Below are 21,040 nucleotides of genomic sequence, written 5' to 3' on the forward strand. Positions count from 1 at the left end.
TGACAGGCAACGAGGGACAACAGGACAGGGGACAGACGGGACTGCAGAAGCCTCCCTGGGACGGCCACGCGGGGAAGAGGAGCGTTGGGAAATGCCCAGCTCCAACCCAGACCCACACCAGAGGGTGTGTGCTGCGGAGAGGACGAGACGTACATCGGAGCCCGGAGCCCGGGGTTTGTGGGGGTCAGGCCGCTCCAGGGAGAGCACCAAGCCCTGGTCACGCGGGTTCGTGACGCGGGTCGGAACCGTCCCTCACTCCCCGACAACGAGCCCTGCGGTCCCCTTAGCGAATCAGTCTCTGAGCATCTACCAAGAACTGTGTAGGAGGCGCGGGCTTCCCTCTGCACCCCCATTCGGGGTCCGGAGAGGGGCAGCTCGGGGCCAGTAGCCAGGGCTCCCGTCCGCACTTGGAGAGCTCTGAGCGGCCCCAGGCGGGCAAAATTCTCCGGAGGCGCGCGCGGCGCCGGGGCGCGGTGCCTCCTCCAGGCAGTCGGCGGGTGGCCCCAGGCAACTCCTCCTGCAGCTGCCGCTGCCTTATAAGGCGGGGGCCGGGCGGCGCCGGGGGAGGGGCTGTAGCCGCCCGGCCTCCTCGGCTCTGAACCGCGCCGGGCCAGGAGGGAGCGCAGCGCAGCGCAGCGGGAGCGGAGCAGCGCGCCGAGCCTGCCATGGGCAAATCAGGTGAGCCCGCCGGGCTAGCAGCACCCGGGTGCGGTGATGGCTCGGGGCTCCGAGGTCCTCGCTGTCACTCTTCCCGAAGCTGGCTGGATGCCCAGGGGGAGTGGGTCGACCACCTCCGCCTGGGCGACGCGGCTCCGGCCGCTGTGGGACCGCAGGGTGCAGGATGGAGGGGCTCATGGAGAGGGCAGTTTCCGGGGCAGCCAGGAAGCCGAGGTGGCCGTCGGGCCACCGGGAGAGAGGGAGCGAAGGCGAGACAGAGGGAGGGTCCTCCCGTCTGCGAGCCAGAGATTGCGTCAGGGAGGGCTTCCAGGCGCTGATGGGATTAGCGCTGAGTCCGGCCAAGGCGTGGCTTTTGCTTTGTTTCAGGACAGGGCTAGAGTTGGAAAAAGCCACAGAACTGTGACAAGATCTCTTGATGCAAAGCAGCTTGCCCGACCAACCCTGCGAAAGACAGCTCTGAGCATCCTTTTCTTCTATCCTTGTGCCTACTCCTCTAGGCACCCCACTCCCACCCCGTGCCAGATTCAGGCTACACAGGAGTACACACAAAGGCTTCCCCCTTCTCTGACCTGTCTGCTGTCCATCCTCACCACGGTGGCTGCCATGGTGAACTTTCTAAAACCCAGGTCTCCTCTTGTTATTCCCGAACAACTTCCATCCCATAGTACACACTCTTCAGCTCCACTGTGGGGCTCTCAGGGAGCTGGCCATCACCCTTTTCTTGCCTCTGCACTTAGCTATGGCACTGGATCCTTCCCCTGGGTTCCCCTTCCCAGCGCTCACCACCACCACCACTTCACCTCTCCCACTTCGGTGAAATTGAAAATCCTCCCCATCCTTCTAGGCTCAACACCTAGACTAGTACCGCACCCCACTTCCTGACCTGGTGTCTTCTTTCTTGCAGCCCTCCCAGCTATCAGGTTGGGACTCTACCCAGCCAAAGATCTGCTTCCCACCAACTCCTCACTGACAGCCAGGACCCCTGTCTATCTCAGTATGGTTCATGCCTCACAGGAGGCTTTTGAATGAACAGATTTTGAAGAGTTCAAAAGCCCCACTTCATGGAAAGTTGAAGTTGTCAGCCTCAGATGGTTTAAAGTTGGGTCTCTTCCTGAATCCGTCCTCAAGATCTGGACTTCTGAGGTACCAGTGTTGGAGGAAGTGACTTTCTCTGGCATTGAGCCTAGCCTGCCTTATCTGCAGTGGCAGGTCTGGCTTTCAGCCTGGCTCTGCTAATCACTTGCTGTGTGATCTTGAGCGAAGTCCTTTCCTTCTCTGTGCCTGTTTCCTTGTTTATACAAAGAAGATGGCCGGTATCATCCCCAGGGTCTTTGGCAGTCTGGAAAGGTGGCATAGTTATTATGCAGTTAAAGAACAGGCTAGTGGTGGGGGTGGGGGAGAGCATGGCAGATGTGAGAGGGCCCTTTGAAATCCCTATTTGGGAAATTAGTCCCTTTCTCTACAGATTAGGAGGAAGTCCACAAATTATCTAAAGCTACATTCTAATCAGTTGTTTCTGGCTTCTTTCCTAAGAAACAGTTTTCCAGAACTGCTGGGTGCCCATTTTTCTCTGCTCATCCATCCCTCTCTCCCTCCCTCCATCTTTCCTTCCCTCCCTCGTTCTTCCCTTCCATCATCTGTCAGCTCTGTATCAACGTGTGGACCTAGTGCTGCAGAGGGCATGGCCCCTGCCCTTAGGAGTGTTTGTGTGGTTTATAAAATGCATCAGAAAGCTGGTTGTAGAAGAAACTGGCAGTACATGGCTCTAGCAAGAGGTGGAGAGCGATCCAAGCCACAAGACAGGTGCAGGTGAAGAGCAGTGGGAGCTTGTGGTGGGCTGGGGGTGGGGGGTGGATCTCTTTCCCAAGCATCCAGTGAAGGTTCTTGGAAGAGGTGGTCAGACTCTCGAGTGTCTTGGAACTTTGGACTTTCTCTGTGAGACCTGGGGGGCCATTGAAAGGCATTGATCTAAAAGCTTCGGGACCAGAATTGTTCCAGGGTGGATCAGCTGGAGAGGGAGTAGAGGTAGGGGTCAGGGAGAAACTGTTGCAGTTACTCAAGCAAGAGATAACAGAAACATCTAAGGGACTGGAGAAGAAGCGGGGATGGATTTTCAAGATGGTAGCCTCAAGCAGACTTGGTAACTAACTTGTGAATAAGAAGGAAAGGTCAAGTGGTGTGAGTCTAGGTGCAGGAAGGTGATGACACCTTCTAGGACTGCAGAGACTGGAGTCCTGCAGAGTCTCCAGGATGGTGGCAGAAAGCAAGTTAGAGCTGGTTCAGGCAGTTTCCGCCCCCTTCCCATGGTTAACCTCCACAGACCTGGGGACCTTCCAGAATACTGACCCTTAGCCACATGCATTCTACTCATCTCCCCCAAAGACTCTGAGCCCCCTGGATAGTATTCAGCTCCCCTAAGGGTCCCCAAGAGAAAATTACTTTTCTGGGTTACACAGGCCCAAACTTGACGTTCCAGGCCACCAGCCTGAGACTGTCTGTGCCCAGAGGACAGGCAACATCACAGGCGTGCATCCAGAGAGGGGGTCTCTGTGGTTCTGTAAAGACCTTCGTAAGGAGCTTGCCCCTTCTGGGCTTCAGTTTCCTCATCACTGCACAGGGGCCCATCTCTTTCTAGTCTTTAACCTCAGATATACAGCAGAGCTACTGGGGTAGTGGGCATTGCTGGAAAGTGTCTCACAACCAACACAGCTTAAAGTCTGGAAGCCCAGTGTTCAGAGACTCCTAGGTCCAGCCCCTGGCCCACATCTTCCTGCTGGGCTTCAGTTTGCAGCTGAGCAGAGAAAGGCAACAGCCTGGGGCTCAGTGGAAGCCTCTAATATGGTCCCTAATAATAGCGATTGCCAATCATTCAGCCCCTACTGTGTGCCAGGCTTGAAGCTGGGTGTTTCATATGTGTTACCAATTTTTGTAACAGCCTGTGAGGCCCTTATTATCAGCTGAATGGATTTACAGAGCTTGAGTACTTTGCCCAAGCTCATACAGTGGACAAACATTTGCACCCTGTTCTCTGACTTCCCAGCTGGGTGCTGACCTGCCTGCCTGATCATTCGTCACCTGCTTCTCAGCCTGGTCTCCAGCCCTGAAGGACAACCACACACTCTCTATCGCTAAGAATCTTATTGTCCCTCGATCCACATCTCCTAGCCCCAGAGGTCATCAGGGCAGAAAGACCTCCAGGGACCAAATTATCCAGGAATTTTCTACAGAGCAGGGCCTTCACGCCTCTGCAGGGGAAGGCCGCATGGGCCGGTTAGTCCCCACAGTTCTGTTTTCATCTGTTGATTCTAAAGAAAGGTTCAAAAAAGGGTTTCCCTGCTTTAAGCTATTTTGAAAACCACAGATGTCATCCTTCCTTCTCACACAGATGAGGAAACAGGGCAGCGTGCTGGCAGGCAGGCCTGGGTGGCGGCGGGCAGGGCTGGAGAGAGACCGCCTCTCTGCTGGCGAAGCAAGCGCTCTCCCTGCCCTGCCTCCTTCGGTTCTTCCGTGACCATCATCCGCCCACACAGGGGCAGCCTAAGGCATACCCTGGGACACCCTTGTCATTCTTGCTTAGGGTCTGGAAGAAGCGTGTAAGGTGGAAAGTGTGTGAGATACAGGGCAAGGGAGGGACGTTCTTGGATCTGACTCCAGTGTGGACTCACTGTGTGACCTCGGGCAAGTCACATGTCCTCCCAAAGACTAAAGTTTCCTCGTCTATAATGAGAAGCACCATGTCCTCAGTGCTGGTGTGAGAGTCTCATTCATCTGTTCTTGTGCTCACTTTTTCACTCAGCAAGTACATGAGCTCAGAGGTACTGAAAAAGGTCATCAAAGACCCAGTTAAATACCAGCAGCCCTGCTCCCAGTAAAATCAGGGAGGGGAGTTCCCCCCAAACCCAGGCTAATGGGTCTCTGCCCCACAGTAATGACAATACTTATAGGTGACATTTAGTTGAATTATAGTTGGTTCACTTTGTTTCAGATCTGATCTAAAGCATTTACAAAGATTGATTTAATTCTCACAACAACCCTGTGAGGTAGATACTGTTATCCCCATGTTGTGTATGGAAGAAATGAGGCACAGAGTGATTTAGCAACTTTACCAAGATCACACAGCTAATAAAACGCAGAGCTGGGATTTGCCTCTTGAATTTCCTGGAACCCAGGCTGAAAAAGCTACCCATCTGGAACTCATTCTTTTTATTTTTTTTAATCAACTTTTTATTCTTTCCTTCCTGATAAACTAGCAAAACCAGCTTTGCCCCAAAGGTTTTCTAGCCTCTTGCCAGGGGACAGAAGGGGCCTGTTCATAATTCCAGCTCTGGCCCTGCAGGTCCTGGGCCTCTTGGATGGGGAGTCGGAAGAGGGCTGAGAAATGAGTCAGCTGGGCTCTGGGAGGCCAGAAGAGGACGAATGCTGAGGGAGGGGTCTGTTCCAGCCAACAGTTGTGAGGGAGGAGGGGCACGGCCCTCCTCAGAGTCTTTATTCCACAGTTAGGAGCTCTGCCCTAAGGACCTTTGAGAGACCCTAGTCCAGCCCCACCCAAGACGCCTTTGTCTTCCACCTAACCCTGGCCTGCCCCCTCCCCTTGGCCGCGGGAGCCAATCTCAGGCAGCCCCTTCCAGCCGCTCTGACCTTAAGCCCCAGTTGAGGACCATGGAGCCCTTGGCTTTCCTCTGGGACGACTCGGGCAGGTCTGTCTACAAAGGGCTTAGCACAGAGGAGGTGCTTGAGAAATCTTAGTTCTTTTCTTCTCTCTTCCTTCTTCCTCCTCTTTCCCCTCAAAGATTTGAAGGCAGCTGTCAGCCTCACTGGGCCTGATCCTCCTCCTAGGTCTACTGGCCCCCTTTTCTCAGTGATTTCCTCTGTCTGGTGACCCTTGAAGTGGGCTGGGGTTCAGTGTCGTGGTTCCCCTCCTTGGGGGCCTACCCCTAGACCATCTGTGGGAACGTGGACAGATTATCTTCTTGAGCCTGTTTCCTCATCCAAAAAATGGGTACAGTGGTGAAAGCTCCCACAAAGGTGGTGAAAAGTAAATCAGATGATACACAGGCCTGGCACCCAGAAATGCTTGGCCAACAAGCAGAAGGAAGGCCCTCCCTCATTCCAGGCTGGTACCCTGAGGCTGTATGACCTCTCTGAGCCTCAGTCTGCCAGCCTGTGTGCAGTCACATCTGACTCTTTGTGACCCCCTGGACTGTAGCCTGCCAGGCTCCTCTGTCCATGGGATTCTCCAGGCAGGAATACTGGAGTGGCTTGCCATGCCCTCCTCCAGGGGATCTTCCCAACCCAGGGATTGAACCCACATCTCCTACGGTTCCTGCATGGGCACATGGACTTTTTTTTTTTACTGCTAAGCCACCTGGGAATGCTCTTTTGCCCTCCTACAAAATGAAGCCATAACCCTCCCTCCCCCATCGTGGGGTGGCTCTGAGGTCTCCCCCTGCCTGATGCAGGGATGGGTGGGTTCTCTTTTTCTTCTGTTTATCTGTCCTCAGGTCTTTTTACAGAAGTGGGTGTGTCTCTTGCTGGGTGTGGTCCCTGGGAGGTCTCTTGCCTCCCTGGGGCCGGGTTCTGCTCAGAGGAGCCACTTGGGCTGGGACTGGCTGCTGAGGTGGGAGGGCACCCCTCCATCAGCCAGGGGTGTGGTTATGGGGCCCCCAGGCTTTCCAGTCAGTGACAGGCAGAGAGGGCGACCCTGCTGACTCCTTCCTAGAAACCCTGATGCTGGAACTTTCACTTTTTGTTTCAGTACTTCCCACATTCTGGGACTGCAGTGACCTAGTTTTCAGCAGCCTTATATGTCCCTTCTCTGGGTTGGGAAGACTCCCTGGAGAAGGAAATGGCAACCCACTCCAGTACTCTTGCCTGGAAAATCCCATGGACAGAGGGGCCTGGTAGGCTACAGTCCATGGGGTCACAAAGAGTCAGACACGACTGAGCGACTTCACTTTCACTGCCAAGGAGACTTCAGGGCCTGAGCAGTCCAGGGTCCATTGTATCACACAGGGCTATCTTTAAACTGGCTTTGCCTTAGTGACCCACCCATTCCCCATAACTCCACCTCTTTCTCACAGCACCACGTATACCAGTCCCCTTCTGCCCTGGCCCTTCCCGCGCCTTTGCCCCCTCATCACCTCCTCCAGGGGGCCTTCCCTGATACATCCGTGGTCACCATTGCCCACGCCACTCAGACCCATGCGTCTTTCGTGGTGTCCCACCGGGGCCTGACTGGTACATAGGAGCTGCAAGGGACATTAGGGTGGGCCTAGCCAGGCCTGTCACTCAGATAGAGACCCTCCCCCACTTTGTGGGTACCCACACTTGCCCCTGCATGTACACACACACTGACTCCTGGAAGTCTGGGGTCAGTCGGTCATCTTGCCTCCTCTCACCCTCACCCTCAGGATTGGAAGGGACTTAAAAGTCATCTGACTGGGCCTCCATTGCCTGCATTCCTCTGAGCGGCATCGCCTGCTTGTATGCCCCCAGTGCTGGAGAGCCCACTGCCATGTGAGGCAGCACTTTCAGTCTTCGGAAAGCTTTGATGGAGACGGAGATCTTTCTCAGGCTGAGCTGAAATCCGTCATCCTGCCTTTCCACCCACTGTTCCCAACTTTGCCCTGTGGGGCCCCAGAATTCAGCAGGGACCTGTGCTGCATCTTCCAAAGTCTGATCTTCTGCAGTTCTTGCTACCATCCCTTATGAGACCACATACCCAGCCCCTTCTTCACCTCATCACCACCTCTGTACACACTTCAGACTGTCACTGACTCTAATGCAGGCTGGGGGCTGGGCTGGGTGAAGAGCTGCAGCTGGACACGGGCTTGTGTAGGGCAAGCAGCACATCGCCCAGGAGCCATGGGTTTCTGGCCACCAGGCCACCCTACTGACTCCTTAGTGTCCTGTTGGTGAGGCTCCAGTGTGGGTCCCATGAGTTGCTGTGATTCCTGCCACTTCCACCTGAGATATTCTTTAAAAGCCTCTGTGACTCCATTATCAGTAACATGTGAAACCCCAATTTTTTCTCTAATATTTACTATTTGGCTGTGCTGGGTCTTAGTCGTGACACATGAGATCTTTAGCTGTGGCGTGTGGGTTCTAGTTCCCTGACCACTGCACATTGGGAGTGCCAAATCTTAGCCACTGGAGCCCTAGGGAAGTCCCCCAAAATCTTTCTTTTTTTTTTTAATTCTGGTAAAAATCGCATGACATAGAATTCACCGCCTTAACCACTTTTTAGTAAAGTGTGTTCAGAGTGCTGCAAAGCAGATCTCCAGGACTTTTTCGTCTTGCAGATCTGAAACTCTGTCCTCATTCAACAGCACCTTCGCTCTCGGCCACACAGGCCTGAGGACTTCAGGTGGTAGCTCCACCCTCTGCCTTATGACCTGTTACCATGGCCACGGTTTTCACCTCCACGCCTTTGTCATAGCGTCTCCCCGTCTCTGCCTGTCAATCCAGACCTCCCACATCCTGGCGTTTGGCACCTCTTTCCCGTCCCTGTCACACTTCCCATCACTATGACTGGACCCCACCAGACTGCCCCATCAGCCCCCAGAGTGTTGGAGGTTGTGACCGCTGGCCACCACTGGCCTGGCCTGCAGTTTCCTTCCCTCTCCTGGTCACTGTCTAGCCCAAAGCTCCAGAGGGCAAGCCCTGGGTCTTCTTCCCTCAAGTCCCCTAGTGACCCGAGGGGATTCAATCTGAAGGCCCAGGAGACCTGAGGGATCTGGCTGAGGGAGGGGAAGAGGAACCCTGCTGGTTCATCTCCAAGGCCTCTGGGGGAAAAGACTGCAGAGGAGGAGAAAGGTGGCTGGTGACGGTGACTCGGGCCAGTGGGTGGAGGGCTGCTTCTCTCATCCTCTGGTTTATACCCTCTGCCCACAGCAGGCTTCAGAGACAGGCTCGTGCCAGAGGGGACTAGCTCAGTTCTGTGGACCCCCTGTGGCCCTCACATGTAACTCAACCATTTCCATGGTGATGGCAGGGGGTCCGCCCATCCTCCCAGATTCCTAAGGCTGAGGTCAGCACCTTCAGAGTCTTAGCCTGGCCAGCTCCTATTCAGACATCTGTGGGGCCTCAAATCAGGGGTCACCTTCCTGATCCCCAGACCACGGTAGGCTGCTTTGCTCTAGGTTCCTCTTGCACTGTGCTCACCCGCACCTCGAGCCTGCCACACTGCTGGCTGCTGTTCTCAAGACTCTCTCCCTCCTGGGTGTGAGCTCTTTGAGGGAAGGACGTAGGTACCTTGTCCAAATCCCTGGCATATGGTACGGGACTTGGCACAGAGGACACACTCGGAGAGCAGATGAACAGATAGATGAGCTGGGGTTGGATGGGTGATAGATGGGTGGTTGGACCCTGCTGCTTACATCATGAGTCAGTAGGTGGGTGGATGAGTGATGGAGAGATGGATGGAGGGTGTGGGATAGATGAAGTTCCATTTCAGATCCGAATTGATATGACCTCTGTCCCTTGCTGACCTGGCCTACCTTTGACTTCACCACTTCTCCTCTCCCAACTCCAGCCCCTTTGGCCTTGCCCCTTCTGAGGTTGGGACCCAGTTGGACATACCTTCCTTCACCTGCTGAGGCCAGCTGATCACCACCCCCCCCCCCCCCACAGCATTCTTTCCCACACTCTCCCCCTCTCGCCACTTCCTGATGCTGTCCTGCCCTGGTCGGTCCTCCTGTCTCCATCTGCCCCTCTGTCTTGGGGCAGTGCGGGTACCCCTGCTCCCCGGCCAGGCCTCTTCTCTCTGAGCTCCCATCTGCAGCCCTTCCCAGCCCTCCCGTAGCATGTACCATAGGTCCCACCTGAGATATACAGTCTCCTTCACACATTTTCTTTCGGATGTCCTGCTCTTCCTTGTCCAGCACCATCCAGCACCCCGCCCCACTCCATCTGCTCTGCCCGTCCTCCACTCAGCAGCCAGCAGGGTCTTCTAGAAACAGAGATCTCCCTGGCTCACCCCCCTTCCCCAAGTCAGTCACTTCCCATTGCCATGAATAAAGACCCAGATTCCTTACATGCTCCATGGGGCCCTACATCGTCCTGGGGGTGTTGGTGTGCAGACACTGGGGCAGCAAGCCTGGCCATGGGGCCTCAGGTTTGAGTTGGGCCATGCTCTGAAGCCCGCAGGGTACTTTCCTACTTCCCGTGGCTCTCTTCTCCTCACTGAGATGGTCTCCATCTTGAACTCGTTGCAGCCTCCAAGCAGTTTAACGACGAGGTCCTGAAGGCCCACAATGAGTACCGGCGGCAGCATGGTGTCCCCCCACTGAAGCTCTGCAAGAAGCTCAACCGGGAGGCTCAGCAGTGAGTGCCCCCAGCGCCCACGGCCCTTCACGGTGCTGCCCCTGCGGCAGTCACGGACGGGCTCCAGGATGCAGGAGAGATGCGGGCTTGCGGGGCAAACATGGCCATACTTGAATAGCCCCTCTGCCACTTACCCGGGCAGGTCCCATTGTTCCTCTGAGCCCGAGTTTGCTCCTCTGTAGAGTGGGACTGGAGCAGGGGCTTAGAAGTGATGCAGGTGTGATGCTCCTGATTGCCTCCCCGAGCCCAGGGCAGGGACGGAAGCTCAGCCGTACTAGGTTAGGGCTCCTACTTTGGAGGCTTCCCCAGGCTGTACTCGCTCTAAGGGAGCACCGTGGACTCCTGCAGGTATTCAGAGGCCCTGGCCAGCACGAGGATCCTCAAGCACAGCCCAGAGTCCAGTCGTGGCCAGTGTGGAGAGAACCTGGCATGGGCATCCTACGATCAGACAGGTGGGTCCTTTCTCAGCTTGCCACCCACTGCCTGAGCCGGGCCTGGGACATCCAGTATTCAGGCTCCTCCCGAAGTCCTCCTCAGTGTCCTCATAGTGTCTGCGTGATGCGCTACCTGCCCAGAAGGGAACAGAAGCCCAGAGCTCTCTGTCTGCCCCCAGGGGCTGACTGCAGTTCACCACAAGGGCTCCAGTGGCCAGCTCAGGGCCAGGCCTGTGCCGGGTGCCAGGGACACAGAGATGAGTCAGACTTCCCGCCCCCGCACCCCCTGCAGAAGAACTCCCAGCTGAGAGTGGGGGCGGGGGAGAGACCGTTTCTGTGCCGAGTCTCGGCCTGACCCTGTGGGCGCTGCAGCATCCCCAGTTACAGAAGAATTTTACTTTCCTCACGTTCTTCCAAAAGTCTTTTCAGTGCTTGTGTATTAACTGTTTTCATGAGAAAAGTGCAATAGAGCTTTTTTCCATGTTGGACAAAGTAATAATAATGGGAAAGGCAATTCCTCACCCAAAGTCACAACCTGGATGGTGATCCCACCACACTGACCAAACATTGTGGACTTCCTGGCTCTGACAGTGCTGGCGTGGCTTTTTAGGAAAAATGCTGGAGAGAGCCACCTCGAGCTCTGACCGCCTCCCTCCCCTGCAGGAGAATGACTGTTCCCTCCCTGGCCTCACATTCCTGGGGGTTCCCCAGGGAGGCCCTGGAGTCCTCTGTTTCCAGGCAGAGCTCCACGAGAAGCATGGGCCTGCCCCTGAGGAAGGTAGAGCCCGAGGCCCGCAGCCCCTCCCCAGTTTCAGGCTGCGGGCCTCGATGGGGAGAAGGGAGGGGGGCGGGAAAGAGCCAGCAGGAGATGAGGCTCCCTCCCAGCCTCTCGCTGGCTCACCGTGGAGCCTTGAGCAAGTCTGCTACCCTCCATGGCCCCAGTGTCCCCATCCCTACTGAGAGGGGATTGGTGGGTGGCCTCTAGGGCAGCAGTTCCCCACCCTCGCTGCGCCCTGGGATCTTCCGTGGTGCTTTTTAAAAGTATAGTGCCTGGTGGGATATTTCAAAAGAACAGCATGTATACTATCTATGGTGAAACAGATCCCCAGCCCAGGTGGGATGCATGAGACAAGTGCTCGGGCCTGGTGCACTGGGAAGACCCAGAGGAATCGGGTGGAGAGGGAGGTGGGAGGGGGAATCGGGATGGGGAATACGTGTAAATCTATGGCTGATTCATATCAATGTATGACAAAACCCACTGAAATGTTGTGAAGTAATTAGCCTCCAACTAATAAAAAATTAAAAAAAAAAAAGTATAGTGCCTGATCTCTCCTCCAGAGACACTGATAACAGTCAGTATCAGGCATCAGTAATTTTGAAAAGCTTCCCACTGCTCTCAGAGGCCCTGCCACTCCAGGTGTGGTCCATGGATCAGCCACAGCACCTGGAAATGTGTTAGCAATGCAGGCTCCACCTAGATCTGCCGGAGTCAGAAGCTGCATTTTAACAAGAGCCCCAGGTGATTCGTGCACTTGTTAAAGTTCAAGACTTACTGCCCTGAGGCCCAAGGCTCCTTGCCCTCTGGCCCTGAGCTCAACTGCTCCCAGGGGAATGCTGTGACCAGTGGATGCTCCAGGAGAGGGCCCTTCTGCCTGCAGCAGAGACCCTGACCCGCCAGCCCAACTACACTTCCTCCTGTGGATGTGTCAGGAGCAAGTATTGCGGTGGGATGAGGGCAGAGTCTCCGGAAAGCTCGCAGCATTGTTAGAAGCCCTTGGAGTATGTTGCATTCAGTCCTGTTGTAGAGAGGCCCAGAACTGGGCAGGCCTTGCCCAGGATTGCACAGCCAATTAGTGGCAGGGCAAGGACACAGACACAGGCCCCCCGACCTCAGGTCAGGGCTCTTCCCAACCCCCAAGAAGGCCCTCCCTTCAGCCTGGATGTGCTCCAGGGCAAGAGTCCCCATGTCAGCCCGTCGGCGCTTCATGAAATGTCTAACTGAGGGGTGGGTGCTTTGGGGCTTATGGGAGATGGAAGGAACAGGGAGTCGGTTCATTTTGCTGCCGAGTTGTCAGCAGTGTCTTTGCCTTACAGGAAAGGAGGTGGCTGATAGATGGTACAGTGAGATCAAGAACTACAACTTTCAGCAGCCTGGCTTCACCTCTGGGACCGGTGAGTGATGTGGACGCAGCAGTGACCTGGCCCGGGGCGGGGCTGCAGTCTGGGTCTGACTTCAGAGGAACTAACCCCCTGAAAATCAGTCACTTTCCTTCTGTTTTACTTCTTCCATATTTCTCTGGTTTGACTTTGCCCAGAGGGCAAAAGCATCCCCACCTCTTCAAACACACACACACACACACACACACACACATATGTACACACACCCCTCCATCCAAGAGTACCCCAGCTGCCGGCTCCTGCCGCAGCAGCTCGGCGCTCTCCAGATGCCTGGAGTGTGGCGTGCAGAGGCTGTGGGCTGAAAAGCTGCTGAGTGTGTCTTTTCAGGAGTGGTACCTCAGCGCTTGTCATCCGTCATCCTACTCCTGGGCCTGCTCTCCAGAAGCCAGAGTATTCTGAGACCTTCCCTGTCCATGCTGCTCTTCTGATTAAACTGCCAGTGGCTTCCTGGGGCCATCAGGAAAGCTGCGGAGCCACTGACTCCTCCCCTGGTCCTCACACCCTCCTGCCCCCACACCCCCCCCACACCCCCTCCTCCCAACCTCACAGGTAGTCTCCCTGCTCCCTTGCATACCAGTGTGTGGTTCAGGTCAGCTTGGAATGCAGAGACGTTTGGATCCAGTCTCAGCTCTGGCACTGTGAGCTCCATGAACCTGGGTCAGCGCCCTGTCCTTCCCTGTCCCCGAGGGAGAGGCACAGGGCGGTGGCCTCCATGGGACACTCTGAGAGCCGGGACTTAGATGCAGGGAGCCGGCCATGGGACCATCCAGACTTTCCCATGGACCGCCCATGTGAGCAGTGAATGGTTAGCCTACCAAAGCCCTGGGCAGCTGCTCTGGGTCCCCCCTGCCCCTCACAGGCCTCACCAGGCTCATTTTTCCTCAGAACTGACTCACGTCCACCCGGGGCCCAGGATGGTTTCAAAGCAGCTGGGAGTTCCTCTGACCAGAAGGCCCCAGAGGAAGTGAACAGAGGATTCTCTATCCGTCCCGCCATTCCTCTTCCCCACCCTTGGGTGGGGACACTGACAGCCTCCCACCCTCTGGAGGACGCTTCAGAAGCAGGAAGTGACATGTTCTGAGAGCCAGTCACCGTTTCCTGTGGTTGGCGCTCACCCTTGGGGGCAGGGGTTCTTGCAATCGTGTGGGCAGAGGTAGCAGCCTCTGCACCGAGGCGTTTCCTCTCAGTCCCGTGGGGCAGGACCAGGAGGCTGCAGCCAGGCCCTGGGAGAGAACTGCCCGTTCTGCCGTAATTAGATCTGAGAGGTGAAGCAGCAACAGTGACCGCCTCCTACCAGTGACCAACGATGTGTAGGCAGAACTTGGCCTTCTTTTCATAAAGGTCACTGTCCAGAAGATGTTTTATTTCATCCTGTGAGCAAGATTCACGAGCAGTCACACATGTGTCAGAGCAAGTTATTGGTGTTGCTCGTGTGGACACGCCGCTTGATAGTAAAAAGCGTCTCCACCTCCACAACCTGCAGTACCTTTTGAAGGTGGGGCTTTATTCCACCCATTGTGCAGAGGAGGAAACTGAGGCCCAGAAAGGGGAAAAGACTTCTCTTTACCTTCTATCTTCAATCTGATGCTTCTTCCATGGTCTCTGCTCCAAGGTAGGAATCTCTCAAGTGTCAGAGCTGGGGATTGGTCTCAACTTCCCGCGATCCCTGACCCTCTGTCTTGTCTGTTATTCTACATCTCCCACCCCTCAAGAGGAAAAGCCGAGAGCCAACAGCCCCTACTCCATCCCAGGCACCAGCGGGCAATGGCTGCGGTCACACAGAGCCTGACCCTTGGACAGGAGCACAGCTTTGGGTGGTGGTAGAAGCAGGGGTTTTGCAAGACTCTTAAAGATACTCAGGCCTGTCCCCCCTGCGTCAGCTACCCCTAGAGCTGCTTCTCACTGCACCATGATTCAGGGCGTCCCTGACCAGGCCCATGCTGTAGGTGAAAGAGCCTTCAAAATACCCCTGACCCCACCCCACCCCTACCCAGGTCAGAGTCTTGTGAGGAAGGACACAATTCTGTTTGTGCTGAGAGAAATAGCTTCTTGCAGGTCCTTTATTTTGAGTTTTGGTTTTTGGTTTTTTTTTTAATGCATAGGCTTGTTGACTTATTCTGAATAAGTAGTACATTTATATGACATGAGGTCTGCAAGCTGTATAAGGTGGACAGTCTTCCTTCCATCCCTGACTTCCAGCGCTTTGCCTCCCAACCAGCAATACCAGTTTCTGTGTATCCTTTAGAGTCACTCGAACCTAAAGTTGTGGTTTTTCCTTTTTTTTATACTCTGGTGTCAGGTAGGTGATCTGTTTTACACTTGCTTTCTTCACAGGGCAGGTTAGCAGAGACTGTATCATATCAATAGGGAAAGAGCTTTCTCTTTTATTCTCTTGCAAGGATATACTGTAACTTATTTAATGTGTTTTTCAGATGTATATTCTGGAAAGTTTGGGTCCATAGCAGGAAAGAGGATGTGATCCTTTTGGGAAAAAAAAGAAAAAGAAGGAAGCTGTTAGTAGTTTAGAGTTAGAAACCAGTGTGTATCTGATGGTTGCTAAGGAAGCCGTGTCCTGTAATTCATCTCTAAATACCCAGACTTAATTATCTGTGTGCAGACAGAAACCTCTCCAGTCAGAGGAAAGATGACTTAGTTTTATCTGTTTGGAAAAGGCTTCCACAGACATTCATTCTGTTGGTGTGCATGTGGCGTCTGTAATCATTTTCTTGGCAACCAGTGGATAAATGGCAGCTCTTCCTTCTCTGGGTGATGGAGACAGTGGGTAGGTCAGCGGCCAAAGCATGTGGTCTCTTGGAGAAAAGGCTTGTGGGCAAAAGGGTGTGAGCCTTCATGAAAAGGCAGTCCATAGAAGCAGTGACATCTGGCAACGCTGCTGAAGAGCTGGAGATGAAAGAAATGTGATTAAAAGTTCAAGGACCAAGGATGAATTGGAAAATAGTGCTTCCTCTTTTCTGAGGTGAGACTCAGGGTGTACTGAGCAATAGATAACATGAGCTTAAGGGTAAATGGTCAGGATGCATAACCGTAGTTAACGTTTGTTTCCTTTTAATTCTTGCTTTGATTATATCACACCAGTCCTGCAGGTTAGTGTTTATGTTTTGGTTGTTTTCATAAAGAATTTAGTAATCACAAATCTTTTAGAGATGTAGACAAAGAAATAATGCCTACATTTAAAAATTATAAAAATGAGGACTTCCCTGCTGGTCCAGTGGCTAAGATTCTGAGCTCCCAATGCAAAGGGCCCAGGTTCCCTGTTCAGAGAACTACATCCCACATGTTCTGACTAAGACCCAGTGCAGCCAAATAAAATAATAAATAAATTTTTATAAATTATAGAGTTCATCTATAGGGGAAAAACAGTTTAATCAATGAATGATTATTTAGTCCTTACCAAATACGAGACACAGTGGGAAACTTTGTCTCTTCCCTGACTGGAAGAGTGTGGATACCAGCCCTGTCTCCTTCCTACCTTTGTTTATTTCATTTTGTGGTGAAATACACTTAACATAAATTTACCATTTTAACCATTTTTTATAATTTTTTAAAATGTTACGCGTTTTGTTTTTGGCTGTGCTGGGTCTTCCTTGCTGCCTGGGCTCTCCGCTAGTTGCCGAGAGCGGGGGCTGCTCTCCAGCGGTGATACACAGGCTTCTCTTGTGGAGCGCAGGCTCAATAGTTGTGGTACACAGGCTTGGTTGCTCCAAGGCACGTGGGATCTTTCCTGACCAGGGATCAAACCCACGTCTCCTGCATTGGCAGGCGGATTCTTTACCACCGAGCTGCCAGGGAAGCCCCATGTTAGCCACCTTTAAGCATACAGCTCACTGGGGTTAAGTCACGCACATTTCTATGCACCCATCACCACCATCCATCTCCTGAACGCTGGCATCATTCCAAACTGAAACTCTGAACCCACTAAACAATAACACCAGTCCCTTCCTGCCAGCCCCTGGCCAAGCCTTGGTAACTACTATTCTACTTTTCTCCATGAATTTGACTATTCTCCTTATACAAAAACATTTTGTTTATCCATGGGCAGTTGTTTTCTCTCCCCCTTTTAGCTATTGTGAATAATATGTACATTGGTGTGCAAATATTTGAGTCCCTGCTTCTTGTTCTTTTGGGTGTATGCCTAGAAGTGGAATTACCGGGTCATATGATAATTCTATATTTAATTATTTTAGGAACTGCCATACTGCCTCCCACAGTGGCTGCACCCTTTTACATTCTCATCAGCAAAGCAAAAGCGTTCCAATTTCTCCCCATCATCCCCATCAACAAATAACATTTGTTATTTAAAAAAAAAATTAATATCCATCTTAATGAATATAAAGTGGTTACCCTCTTTCTTAACCACCCAGTGGGAAGCTTAGCTACTCTGATCACAATTTTCCCCCTTCCTCCTTCCTTCTGTCTCTTCCTTTCTTCATCAGGTATTAAGCATCTACTGTGTACCAAGAACACAAATATGGTGCCTGCTCTCAAAGAGGAAACATAATCTCTTCAGGGTTGTTTTTAGAAAATGAATGCCATTCTGTGACATGGAAGTAAATATCCCACTGACCTGTCAAAGGATCTCTCTGAATCTTCAGCGGTAAAGGTGGAAAGGATGAACTCCTGATCTCTGCTCCCAGGAGACGAGAATTTATGGTCATTGAGCAAAGAGTATGTTACAGCATCAGTTCTTTGACCCCAAAACAAGAGCAGAGTTAGAAGCTAAGCTATGTTAGCAGCTGGAAAAGACCAGTGAGTGCTGGGCAGGCAGCCTGAGCAGTGGGAGAATGATACTGGGAAGCTTCAGCAGCCACAAGCGTCTGGAGGGGCCAGCAATATCTTAAGAAGGAACTTAGCTATGTGGCTCAGAGCAGAGGGAACTGAAGGAGGCTCTAACTTGTCTGGGTCTCAAAGAGCTCAAAACGTACAAGGCCTGCACTTCCAGTGACGGCAGAACTTAGTCCAGGTTGGTTCTTCCATATGCCTTTCATTCATTCACTCATTCATTCCATTTATTCATTCCACAAAGTTTTATTTCACACTCCATGTGTCAGGCTGTGCCAGGTACTCCACATATTTTGATAAATAAATCAGTTTGGTTCCTGCCCATATGGGGCTCATATCCTAGTGAAGGGGCCAAGTGCTTAGCAAGTAATCAAACAAGTATATCACTGCAAATGGTAAGAATGCTGTGAGGGCGGGAAACAGTACAGTAAGGCCATCTTGAGAGGGAGGTGTTCAGGAAATAAGAGTGATTGCGAAAGGCCTCTCTAAACAAGTGACATCTGGGCCAGGACCTAAGGGACATGAAAACACTGGTCATCAGACGAGCATTGCATACAGTGGCCAGTGCGTGCAAGGGCTCCATAGTAAGAAATAACAGGATGTGTTCAAGGGATGGAAAGGAGGCCACTGGACCAAAGCATTCACTTTCATTTTAGGTGCAACTAGATGCAATGGAGGGATTTTTAAGTAGAGAAGTAAACAGATATGATCTATGTCTCAAAATGATCACTCTGGTTACATCAATGGAATGTAAATTGAGGAAGCAAGGGTGGATGCTGGAGAGTCAGGCGAAGGCTATTGCAGTGATCCAAGTGAGAAAAGTTCATTCTTGAGACCATGGTTTTGGGAATGAAAGGACTAGAGATGTATTTTGAAGTTAGACTCTTCAGGATTGAATGAGGGTTTGTGGGCAAATGAAGGTGGAGGAGGAATGCAGAGCAACCCTGAGGATTACTGGTCATGGAAACGGGAGAGACCAAGATCAAGAGTGAGGTTTGGGTAGGTTACATGTGAGATGCCTGTGAGTCATCCCAGTGGAAATGTCAAGTAAGTAGTTGTGTTTGGAACACAGAGGAGAGATTTGGGCTGGAGAAAGATATTTGGGAGCCAAGGAAAGATGAAATGGTCTGAAGAGGGCAACAGGAAAAAAAAAAAAGCCCAGGATTGAACCTTGGGAAATGCAGGTCTTCCAGTATTCACAAGTGAGACGGAAGAGGAGGAGGAAGAGTGAGTGATGCGGGGTGAATGCCAAGAGAGGAAACCAAAAGAGGACAGTCCTTTGAAAGGGACAGGAATCTATTCTATTAATGTTCCTGAGATGTCAAGCAAGATAAGGACAATAAGTGACCATTGGGAAGGAACACAGAGATCGTTGGTGACCTTGAAAGTGTGGTTTGGAGCAAGGGGTGGAAGTAGGAGCAAGGTAGGGTGACCTCCTAATTGTTGGGGTCACTGGGCTTTGCCATAATCTCTAGGAGACCATGAAACTTTTGAGCATTGGATAGTGAGATGAGTAGGGTCTATATGGCTAATTGAGAGGACCCAATGTGTTAGAAAATTGGTCAGTGTCTTGTGCCTCCTTCTTCTGACTGGCAATTGAAGATCAAGCTTCCCCCCACCTGGCAGGATGGTGCAGGAGTTCAAGAGTCCCTTGAAACACCATTCTCCAGGCTTTGCTAACTAGCCCGTTTCCCTCTCCCCATGCCTGTTCCTACAGGACACTTCACAGCCATGGTATGGAAGAATACAAAGAAGATGGGAGTGGGGAAGGCGTCTGCAAGTGACGGGTCCTCTTTTGTCGTGGCCAGATACTTCCCAGCAGGGAATGTCGTCAACCAGGGCTTCTTTGAGGAAAATGTCCTGCCTCCAAAGAAGTAATATTTGTCCAGTGGAATGGGAAGGTGGCAGACTCAAGAACTTGGATATGAAGTGCCTAGAACAACGAAATTCAGCTGTGTGTCTGTCCCCGTGGGTGTGTGTGCTTGTGAGTGTGATGCTGAGTCTCTTGCACACACACTCGGTTAGACAGTTGTGCGTGAAATCATTCTCATCAAAGAAATGAGCATACAAAGCCTCTATCTCAATGATTCCCTAGGCTACAGTTATTTGGACTTTGAGAGGAAAAATTCAACTTTTAAACTTTTTAAAAATTTTTTAAAGCAAACTTTTTTTGTACCTTCTTACTTATATCCACCCCCGATCCCTGGACTTTCTCTATTCCAACTGTTTGTGATGCTGAGAAAGTGAAGTTCATCTTATGGGACCTTCATGCATTGTAATCTACTTTTGGTAGATATTTAAGAATATTAAACCCTCATTTAAATGTAACAAAAAATACAGCTTTAAACGTGTAAATACAAAGCAGTTTCCATCAGAGATACAGGGTAGGCAGAGACTCCATTTCACGGAATTACTGAGATTTCTCAGTCGTAAGACATGATGTCATCTGCACACCTCCTGGAATTCTCTAGTGGGATTGCCAAAGAACAAATGGAGAAAAAAGCTTCACTTCCTTGCACTTTTCTATCTTCCACCACCCTCGGCCCACCCTCTTTTTCTAAAGATCCTCTGGCATTTCAGAGCTCATGATGCCGCCCCTCCACCACCACCTCGGTTTCCAGGGAGCAGGGCCAGGCCTGCGACTCACCCATCCCCCACTCTGCCTGGTGGCCCGGGGCCTGTTCTGGAAGAAAGCCCCTCACTCCGCCTGGGCTCTTGGCCAAGCAGCCTTGGATGATGAAGTCAGTGAGCGCGGGGGTGAGGGTGAGCTCACTCAGAGTCCCCAGAGGAAGCCCTCCAGCCTGTGCCGTCCCCCCACGCAGGGGGGGAGCCCCAGCCTGCTCCTGGCAGCTGTGACCGCAGCTGTGAGGCCGCTCCCTCCAGGAATGTGTCACAGGCCCGAGTGTTCCAAAGAGACATCCCATGCGGGGGCTTAGAGGCGCTGACTTAGTCCTGCGTTTTGCCTCAGACTATACAAAGTCCTCTTAAATCAGGACTCCATATGGTCCAGGTGGGAGGGGCCGAGCTGTGTGTCCCTGAAACCATGGCATCTCCGGGCAGTGAGACAGCAGGGCTGGGAGTCTGCGGGCCAGTCTTTGAGACCTGCTTCCTGAAGGTCTCTGTTGTGAACACAGGCTTCTGCTGTGCCCTTCATCTCACCCAGGGATAGCAATAAAGTCTTTAGTGTAATATCTTACTCCCATGTGATTCATGCCTGATTCTTAAGGTTTTCTTTGGTATGAACCATTTAAAAAATCTTTTTGTCAAGTTTGTTATAATATTGCTTCTGGGTTTTTTGTTTTATGTTTTTGGCCCCAAGGCATATGGAATGTTAGTTCCCTGACCAGGGATCAAACCCACATCCCCTGCATTGGAAGGTGAAGTCTTATCCTCTGCACCACCAGGGAAGTCGCTTGTGCCTGATTCTTAACCAGTAACTAAGGTAATCAATAACTCTGAGTTCCCATCTTAGATAACTCAAGATGGGATACCTCTTGATGGGAGGTATCGCCCATCTTGATGGGAGAATCCCTCAAGATGGGATTCTGAATACCTCCAACCCCTCTCCTGTAGACTTGTTTTGAATCACGTGACCTACCGTCACATAGCTGACAGGACTAGAGTGG

General features: G+C 52.3%; 1 protein-coding gene across 2 annotated transcripts; it reads left to right on the forward strand.

The window, feature by feature from the left end:
- Positions 1 to 532: 532 nt before the first annotated feature.
- GLIPR2 (GLI pathogenesis related 2) lies at positions 533 to 20,610 on the forward strand. 2 transcript variants are annotated; one of them, XM_043891037.1, is made up of 5 exons: positions 545 to 678; positions 9,894 to 10,002; positions 10,351 to 10,454; positions 12,531 to 12,608; positions 19,132 to 20,610. In XM_043891037.1, the coding sequence occupies exons 1-5, from the start codon at positions 666 to 668 to the stop codon at positions 19,290 to 19,292; spliced, it is 465 nt and encodes a 154-aa protein (XP_043746972.1). In that variant the 5' UTR covers positions 545 to 665; the 3' UTR covers positions 19,293 to 20,610. The 2 variants fall into 2 exon arrangements, with proteins under 2 accessions (XP_043746973.1, XP_043746972.1); XM_043891038.1 differs by lacking the exons at positions 10,351 to 10,454; positions 12,531 to 12,608 and having other exon boundaries at positions 533 to 678; positions 19,132 to 19,198.
- Positions 20,611 to 21,040: the final 430 nt, after the last annotated feature.

The sequence above is a fragment of the Cervus elaphus genome, chromosome 29, assembly GCF_910594005.1.
Source record: "Cervus elaphus chromosome 29, mCerEla1.1, whole genome shotgun sequence".
Lineage (NCBI taxonomy): Eukaryota > Metazoa > Chordata > Mammalia > Artiodactyla > Cervidae > Cervus > Cervus elaphus.